The sequence below is a fragment of the Sus scrofa genome, chromosome 6, assembly GCF_054392235.1.
Source record: "Sus scrofa isolate SSC_HxYL_T2T_F1_AM1 chromosome 6, Sscrofa_HxYL_maternal_Yorkshire_Landrace_v2.0, whole genome shotgun sequence".
Classification (NCBI taxonomy): Eukaryota; Metazoa; Chordata; class Mammalia; order Artiodactyla; family Suidae; genus Sus; species Sus scrofa.
In genome coordinates, this window is record NC_139388.1 from 173,511,258 (window position 1) to 173,520,354 (window position 9,097).

Sequence of the window (9,097 nt, forward strand, 5' to 3'; positions counted from 1 at the left end):
CCTCCATAACACGTGGACAGGGGCAAACAAGAGCAGCCTGGATCCAGCCCTGCATTCCTGCCCAGGTCTGCCACATACCGCGTGACATTAGGAAAGTCACATTTTCCCCTCTGAGCCTCCTTCTCCTCCCCTGAGAAACTGGGATAGTGATGGGAGCTGCCTGGCAGGCAAGGTGAAAGTAGTGCAGGTAAATGTGTGGTGCAGGCAAAGTTCAGGCCAAGCACAAACATGTGGGAATTCAATAAAGGTTGTGAAAATAACCACAACAACAAAGAAAGAGAAAAAGAAAGAAGGAAGGAAGGAAGGAAGGAAGGAAGGAAGGAAGGAAGGAAGAAAGAAAGAAAGAAGGAAAGAAAGAAAGAAAGAAAGAAAGAAAGAAAGAGAAAGAAAGAGAGAGAGAGAAAAGGGAGTTCCTGTTGTGGCGTGGCGGAAACGAATCCAACTCAGAACCATGAGGTTGCGGGTTCGATCCCTGGCTTCACTCAGTGGGTTAAGGATCCGGTGTTGCTGTGAGCTGTGGCGTAGGTTGCAGACTCGGCTCGGATCCCGTGTTGCTGTGGCTGTGGCATAGGCTGGCAGCTGTAGCTCCGATTGGACCGCTAGCCTGGGAACCTCCATATGCTGTGGGCATGGCCCCCCCAAAAAAAAACCAAGGAAGAAAGAAAGGAAGAAAGAGAAGGAAAGGAAAGAAAGATGGGAAGGAATAAAGGGAGGAGGAAGAGGATGCGGGTCAGCGGCTCAGGCAGGGGTGGAGGTGCCCAGGGCCCAGGGAAGGAGGAGGCGCCCGGGGTCCTCGCTGCGGAGGGCAAAGCGGGAGAAGTGCCACAGGGCGACTCAGGCAGGCCTCCTGGGCGGCAGGACTCTGAGGGTGAGGCGTCTTCGGGGCAGGTCGGAAGGCTTCGTGAGTTGGGGGATGGGGGGCATTGCCCTCTGCCCCCGGGAATTGCATGGAGATGGATGGAATTTCAAAACCGGTGTGAAGGGAGGGAGGTGGAGGGCATTCCGGAAGGCGCGCTGGGTGCAGATGCGGAATCCGAAGGCCCAAGGCACTGAGATGGTTCAGCCTGGACCGGGTGGAGCCTGGGAGAGCTGACGGGACCCGACCACGTCACTGAGAAGCCCTGGACCCCGCTCGGAGGCTTGGCTTCCTCGTCTGAGGTTGCGGTGGTAACAGATCCTGCCTCCCAAGGTTGCAGGGGGACTCGGTGGGATGGGCGGGCTGCATAGTCATTTAACGCCCGCACTCTGGAGCCCATCTTTCTGCGTGTCACTCCAGGGGCGCTGCCGGCTGTGTAACAACCAGCTGCGTGACTTTGGGCAGGGTGCTTAGCCTGTTCGTGCCTCAGTTTCCTCAGCTGTGAAACGGAATGACAAGAATCCCTACTTCATGGGGAACAAGTGAAGACCACATGAGGTGGGAGTTCCCATCATGGCGCAGTGGAAATGAATCTGACTAGTATCCATGAGGATGTGGGTTCGATCCCTAGCCTTGCTCAGTGGGTCAGGCATCTGGCGTTGCCGTGAGCTGTGGTGTAAGCTGCAGATGCAGCTTGGATCCTGAGTTGCTGTGGCTGTGGTGTAGGCCGGCAGCTGTAGCTCTGATTCGACCCCTGGCCTGGGAACTTCCATATGCTATGGGGTGGCCCTAAAGAAAAGAAAAAAAAAAAAAAAAAGATTAAGTGAGGAAAATCCCTTAGAGCTCCACAGAACCCGCGTGAGTACGTCGCCAGTGCTGCCATCATTATTAATACTATTATTATTATTATTGCTTCTGTGTAGATAGCCCAGCCTTGTGTCCAGCCACAGCAGGTGCTCGGTCAGTGGCAGTTCCCTTTATTGCCTCCCCCCTTGGCAGGTGCGGGACCAGGCCAGATGGTGCATGGGCTCCATTTAGACTTGTGAGGTGGTACTGGGGAGCCACGGAAGGGTAAGGAGCACTGTCGGGGCACTGCTGTGATATTCCTCTGGTCGTGGAGACGTTGAAGGATGCAGGGCCAAGAGGGAGCTCTGGCCTTGGGGGTGAGGGATTGGACGGGAGGGGAGAGAAGTAGTGGTGACAGAGGGATGGGGGGGTGTCCGGAGAGTCGTGGAAGGCCCCTAGCCAGCTTTGCCTGTGGGAGCGGGGGAGCAGGTTTGCTAGAGCTCTGGGGTGTGTGGCCTGGGAGGCTGCAGCACTCATGAGCAGGGCTGGGCAGCCAGGAGGGGCAGCTGGGGTCTGGGGAGTCACCGCGGCCTGGGCTCTGGGAGCCGAGATCAGAGAACAGTCCTTTCGGACCTGGCCTTTCTGCTCTCTGGCTGCCCAGGATGGAGGCGGGGCGGAGGCCACCCTTGGAGAAGCCCTTCTCCCAGGAATGCCCAGCGTGGCTCCTGGCCTTGACTTCAGCACTGAAGGCCCCTGGGGAAAGGCGGAGGTCGCAGGGCATAGGCCCTTGGGACCAAGGCCTGGCCTCAGTGACATGACAGTTCGGAGCAAGGACTCTGGCCCACGTTTCCTGGGGAACAGCCTGCTTTGCCATTTTGCCGAGCCTGTGACCCGGGACCCTCTAGTTCTCTGTGCCTGCGTCTCCTCATTCACACCGTGGATGTTAACAACCCTAACACCTGCCGCACCGCCCTGTTCGAGGACTCGGTGACTTGCTGTGTGCAGAGTGTCCAACAGCGCCTAGGGCCCAGCAAAGGCTCCTCGGCGCCACCAGGACGGAGAGGGAAGCAAGGCCTCCCACCTGGAGCCGGCCACGGGGTCTTGGGGACCCGAAAAGCGGGGTAAAGGTGAACTCAGGTGGGCCTGGGGCAGGATCAGCCCTGACAAGGGGGGGCGGGCTGGGAAGGGCGCCGCGTGGTTCCTCCCACCTGCCGGCCGAGGTCCCGCCTGCAGGAGAATCTCCCCATCCCACGCCCTGTCGGACCCCTTGCAGGGGCGCAGAAGCTCTGGCTCCACAGCCAGGCCAGGTCTGGAGCTGAGCCTGGGGGTCAGATGGCCCTCGACGCCCTGGGCTTCAGGTGACTCATTCCCACCCAGAGCGTCGCTCCTTCCACGTGAACCAGAGCTTCCAGAACACAAGTCCTGAGGCGCGGAAACCAGGCGATGGCCTGACTCACAGTCTGACCTTTCTCTGCCACCCACCCAGCTTCCCAGGAAGCTCCGCCCATAGCTCGCAGGGGAAACACTTGGACACCTGACTCTGGGTGTGGGTGGGAATCTTTATTCAGCAGCCAGGCTGCCTTGGGGGGCCCCGAATCTCCTCCAACTTTGGGTCCAACGGCTTCGTGCCAGACCCAGCTGCTCAGGCCCTGGGAGGGGAGGGATGCCCGCCCTGCCGGGGCTGCGGGGGGGCAGAGCCTGGGTGGGGGTGGGGGCTGGGGGGGCAAGGGGTCCAGGGTGGGCTCGGGGCGCCCGGGGTCCTCTCAGCTGCAGCCGGTACAGGCAACATTCACACACAGCTCACAGTCGTCGCCAGCGATGGTCCCTGGGAGGGGGGAGCACCGGTCAGCTGGCCCTGAGCCCGAACGGTCTGTGGTCCCAGGAGCCGCTGACCGGGCAGCCAGAGAAGGCCTGCCTCCGCCAGGGTCTGAGGGAGGGGCCGGGGCTCTTCCTACAGATGAAGAGCAAGGACGTTTAGAAGCAGAGTGAGCAGCTCGGGCTCAAGCCCCAGGTCCGTCCTCCTGGCAGTGACCGGGCGAGTCACTTCCACGCCGTGCCTGAGTTTCTCCGCCTGCTCGGTGAGCCCCTGGTAGGGCTGCTGCAGGCAAAGGCACTGACCTAGGGCCTGGCCCTGAGTGGTGCTCAGTAACTACTAGCCGGTGCCGGCGCGCTCCCGGCCTGCTGCTCCATCCTCCCCATTTCGGCTCAGGCGTCATCACCCGCTCCTGGGGCCTTTCACACTCTCTTTTGCCTTCCCACATGGGAGCCATCTCTCTCCTGTGTCCCCATCGTGTCACCTCTGCCATCCCACTGCAGTGCGGTCATTCCGGGGTCAGTTTCCAGGGCCCCCCCTTCCCTCGCATCTTCGAAGTCCGGCGGGTCAGGTGATCACCCCAGCCGGGCGGACATGCTTGATGCCAAGGGCCCAAACCAGGGAGGCCAGGAGCTGAGCTTCTTGAGTCTTCCTCTTCTCAGCCCGGAGGCTTAGCAGACGCAACGTGGGTAGAGGAGCTGGCGTGTGGGGAGGAGAGGGAATGAGAGGCAAGAGCCTCTGCGGGGGCGGGGCACTCACTCAAGGCCTGGAAGATGCTGGCCGCCTCCTCAGACTGGCAGATGGGCTGGAGGTCCGGTGGCAGGGCCGAGTGGTGGCACACGGAGGGCTGGGGGCTCTGCGCTTGCAGGCGGGGGCTGGGCGCCCACTGTCCCTCCAGGTCGCTCAGCTTCTTCACTGATTTCAGCTGGACCCGGAAGCCTTGGTACTGGGGGAGGGAGGGAGAGGAGACGGGGCGGGGGGTAGGGACTGGGGCACTGCCAGGACCAGGGTTCCCCGGACCCCACAGAGCTTCCCTGTCCTCACGGAGCTGCAGAGTCAAGGCCACACCGCCTGGGAGGTAGGAGGTGGCGTCTGACACGTCACACCCCACAGTGCCGCAGGCTAACTGGGAAAGGCCGGGAGCACAGTGGTTAAAGAGGTGGGCTTTGGAGACTGGACAACTTCCAGTTCAAATCCGCCCTCGTCTCTACTGGCTGCGTGTCTCTTCCCGACTCTGAGCTTCATCTGACAAATGGAGATAATCAAACTCCACTCCTTTCTGGCGCCTGGCACCCTGGGCACCCTTGAGAACTGCGCGATTGCCCCTGAGTGGACACGGCAATATGATGGCCATGCCGAGTCTAGCCGGCCGGGCTTCAAGGCCAAGGCTGCAGCAGGGAGGCTGACGCCCCTCCCCGGGACTCCCTCGTTCCTTCCCAAGGAGGCCCCACACAGAGTCAGGAACCTGCCACCCAGGAGCCCGGTGCATCCGGCCACACCTCGGGCAGGCGCTGCCTCCAGCCTCGCAGCTGCCCTGAAAGGAGACCCAGATCCCCTGCAGCCTTCCCTCCGGGCCTTTGCATAGGCTGCGCCTCTGCCTGGAGCAGTCCTTGGCCCCTGTGCCTGGTTGGCTGCCTCCTGCTCCTCCTGCAATGTCAGGAGAACTTTTTCTGGTGACACCCCGACCCCCCTCGCCCGGCCGGCGCTTCAAGGGCCCGGACCAGGCCTTCCTCCGCGCTCTGCGCTTGAGGGGGATCGGTCTTCCTGGACAGGAAAGCGGAAGGGGCTCAGTCCATTGTCATCTTCCCCTTCCTCGCTGGCATTCGCGTTCCAGCTGCTCCCACCCACCTGGGGAGACTGGGTGTTGGGCTGAGCCCGGGGTCCTCAGTGAATTTCCCAGGGTTCCCTCTCCATCCCAGCCTCTCACAGTGGGGCGCCAAGGGCATGGTGCCGGAGGGACAAACCTGGATGTAGACGGACTGTGTGCCCTGCAGCAGCACCAGGAAGACCAGGGCAACCCCACACAGGAGGAGCCCTGCCGCCGCCCTGCTGGCCATCTCGCTCCCGCTGTATCCTGCCGCCGCTGTTGCCGTCCACCTGGCCCTCACCTGCCTCCTGAGCCAGCAGCTCTTTATAGGCCAGGCTCCAGCGCCCTGGTCACTCATTAACTGGCCAGGCAGGGCGGGGTTGACAGCTGGCTGGCAACCTGACAAGCCCAGAGCCCATTCCCAGGAAAGGGGCTGGGGGGGATGGGGGGGAGGCCCCCAGAGCAGAGGGGAGCACGATGCTGTGTGTTAAACGCCTGCCTGGCGCCTACGATGCTCTGTGAGTGGAGGGAGAGGGGAGCACTTCACAGACAGGGTGGGGGACGCTCCGGAGGTAACCGGCGTCTTCTCCCAGGTGCCAGAGCCAGTCCGCGCAGAGCAGGGGCTCAGACCGCTGACCCAGACCCGCCTCGGGTTCTTTCTCGGGTCCACAGACGCAAATAGGTTGGCGGAGGACAAGGCGGGTGGTACAAGGCTGACCTAGGGTCCCTGTGCCCCCAGAGCCATGTCTCCCCCGCTCCCTTCTCTTCAGTTCTGTTTAAGCGCCATCCTCTTTCAGTCCCTGCCCAGATCCTCGCCCCACCTCTGCCTGCCACCTCCCATGGCACCTGGGTACACGCTGGTCATTTGCCCCATTTCACCTGTCGGTGTCTTTCAGAAGCCTAACCCTGCCTGTGGGTGAAAGAGCACCTGCTGCGGAGACAGATGGCCCCGGGCTCGAATCCTGATCAGGCTGTGGCCGCCTGATCTTGGCAGGTCACACCAACTCTGAGGTGTGCCTCCGTCTCCTCCTCCGTCAAATGGACGTGACAGTGGACCCCACCGCAGGTCGCTGGGAAAGGGACGGGGCAGGCCTGCCAGAGCGGGCCCTCCCTCTCACGGCTGACCTTTGCGGCAGTGCCTGACCTACCACCTCCTCCGTGGCTGAAGGCTGGGTCAGGGAGGAGTGGGCAAAGCGTCAACGGCGTCCATCCCAGGCTCTGCTCCACCAGGCACAGGGCCTGGCATGAGGTAGGCCCCCCATAAATAACACTGCAGAGAAGCTCGGCCGGCCTCTGTGGGTATCTGAGCCCACTCTCCAAGCTGTGGCGGACATCTGAGGCCCCTGTGTTTCCTGCGGCCCAGCGACCTGCACGGGCAGAGGCCCACCGTATATGCTCTCGCTTTTGCTTCGCACCTGCCTGAAATGCTCATCTCCTTTCTTATCTTGGGGCGAAATGATTAAAGCTCACTTGAACTATGGTCTCTCTTTTGTTTTGGTTTGAATCCAAACTTTGACCTTTGCTCTTCCAAGTACGGAACGTCTGATAGACTCTTGTTTGTGGTTTCTTATCTGCAAGCGGGAAATAGTCACGGGTGACAGTAACCCGCAGCCCCGAAGGCGCAGTGCGTGCTGTGGGCGCCACGCTCGCCTCTGGGCGCAAATCCCGTCTCCTCTGGGTAATGACAGATGGCGCTCGCATTACGGACCCAGCAAAGCGGGTTCTCTCCGCGATCCTTGCCTCTGCTCAGCGGACCGTTTGGGAGGAAGAGGAGCCCAGGCCTTGCAGGTGAGGCGGTCTGGCTTCAAGCCTGGACTCCAGCGCTTCTTAACGGCGTGGCCGGGGTGGCTTCTCCGAGTCCCCACGTCTCCATCCGTAAGCGGAGGAGAGTATCAGCAACCTCGCGGTGGCCACTGTGAGGAGCAACTGGACTGTCTCATCCCAGGGGGACCCTGACTCGCCCCGTCCCCCAACTGCCCAACCCCCCAGCTCGGTTTCCCTGCACAAAGGGCTTGGCCCCCTGGGGGCCACTCCCGCGTGCTGGGCTCCCCGCCTCTCCTGCCCCACGGAGTCCACCCCCACGTGCCCCTTCTCAGAACCTGCCACGGAAACAGTTCTGATCTTTTTTTTTTTTTTGCTTTGCTTTTTAGGGCTGTGCTGCATATGAACGTTCCCAGGCTAGGGGTCCAATCAGAGCTGCAGCTGCTGGCCTACACCACAGCTCACGGCAACGCCAGATCCGAGCTGTTTCTTCGACCTACACCACAGCTCACGGCAACCTCGGATCTTTAAGCCGCTGATGGAGGCCAGGGACCCAAGGCACATCCTCACGATATTAGTCAGGTTCCTGTGGCTGAGCCACGAGCGGAGCTCCCCAGTCCTGATCTTTGAATCTCCAATCCTTGCTCTTTCCATCAGTCAAGTTCAGCCCCCTTGGTCCAAGTCCAAGAGACGAGGAGGGTCTGGAGCCCCGTGGCCGTGACCTTCCCATCTCTGTCTTCTGGTTCTGCTGGCCGGGCCCATCCTGTGTCACCCTTTCCCTGGGAACAAGGTCTGACTTCCCTATCTGCCTCATCTGACTCAAGTTCACATCGCGGCCCTTCTCTTCCTAATCTCTTCAGCAATGACCCATCATCCATCACACCCCAGAGGCACAGACGCAGCCCTTGCTCCTGCCCCTGCTCAGCAGGCGTCTGTTGACGTTTCTCAGGGCACGGCCTTCCTCGGGGACATGGGAACCGACTGTCATGCCAGCCTGGACTCCGGTCTCCGTGTGGCAGCCTCGAACACGGAGGCAGAGCGGGTGGCAGTTTGTCTGTGTGCGTAGCTGGGCTGCTCCTCTCTCTGCACAGGATTCCCCGCCCAGGGCCCACCACCACAGTGGAAGCTCCCTGCCCCGTAAGCCCGCATTTCCCCGGCAGCTTTGGTCTGCACTGACCAGGCCATCCTCCCTCTCCACCTGGCGTCCGGGGCAAACCTTCTCTGGACTGTCTGCCAATTTCGCGGGCCCATCATCTCGAATTCCGTGTTGTGTTCCTTCTCCTCTGGGCCTCTAGAGCCTGGGATGCCCCCGGGGCTCCAGGGGTCGGTCCTTGGGCCACGTTCCTCTGTCTTTAGGCACCCCCTGGGCATCTTATCCAGCCTCAAGGACGCTACTGCCACCGGAGCGCTGTTCGCTCCATAGCCCGGCCTCTCCTCTCAGCGGCAGGCTCATTTCTCTGGCTCCTCAGCATCTCCCAGAACCTGTGTGGGAACTCCCTTCACGCAGCTGCTCAGGCCAAAAATCTGGGGATCACCCTCGATACCTCCCATTTTTTTAATTTTTATTTTTGTCTTTTGTCTTTTTTGGGCCATACCCACAGCATATGGAGGTTCCCAGGCTAGGAGTTCAATAGGAGCTGTAGCCACCAGCCTCCCCCAGAGCCACAGCAATGCCGGATCCTTAACCCACTGAGCGAGGCCGGGGATCAAACCCGCATCCACATGGTTCCTCGTCGGATTTGTTTCCGCTGCACCACGATGGGAACTCCTCTCTTTGTTTTAACTGCCAAATTCCATTCATTAGCGAATCCAGTTGGCTTTACCTTCGAAATATTTCTAGACTCCGGTCGTGTCTCATCATCTCCGTTGCTACGGACAAGGTCCAAGCCATCACCTCGGATGACGGGTCCCACGGATTATCGCCACCGCCGTGTATTAGTCACGACTCTCCAGAGACGGAACTAACGTGGGACATATACGTATGTATCTCCTGTCCTATTGTAGATAATCTGTCTGTTCTGTTCTTCCTTCTCATCTGCCTACCTACCTACCTACCTATCATTTCTATCTGTTG

General features: G+C 60.6%; 1 protein-coding gene across 2 annotated transcripts; it reads right to left on the bottom strand.

The window, feature by feature from the left end:
- Window positions 1-3,188: 3,188 nt before the first annotated feature.
- On the bottom strand, window positions 3,189-5,561 carry GUCA2B (guanylate cyclase activator 2B). 2 transcript variants are annotated; one of them, NM_001160275.1, is given in 4 exon segments: window positions 3,189-3,232; window positions 3,368-3,467; window positions 4,215-4,401; window positions 5,420-5,561. In NM_001160275.1, coding segments are annotated over 3 exon segments (342 nt in total). In that variant the 5' UTR covers window positions 5,513-5,561; the 3' UTR covers window positions 3,189-3,232; window positions 3,368-3,405.
- Between the last annotated feature and the right edge of the window lie 3,536 nt (window positions 5,562-9,097).

Excerpts from the sequence above, each read along its gene's own strand:
- GUCA2B (XM_021093265.2), bottom strand. The coding sequence starts at position 5,512 with ATGGCCAGCAGGGCGGCGGCAGGGCTCCTCCTGTGTGGGGTTGCCCTG. Across the intron at positions 4,402-5,419 it reads CACAGTCCGTCTACATCCAG|TACCAAGGCTTCCGGGTCCA; the intron begins GTTTGTCCCTCC and ends TCCCTCCCCCAG. Across the intron at positions 3,468-4,214 it reads CAGCATCTTCCAGGCCTTGA|GGACCATCGCTGGCGACGAC; the intron begins GTGAGTGCCCCG and ends CCCCCCTCCCAG.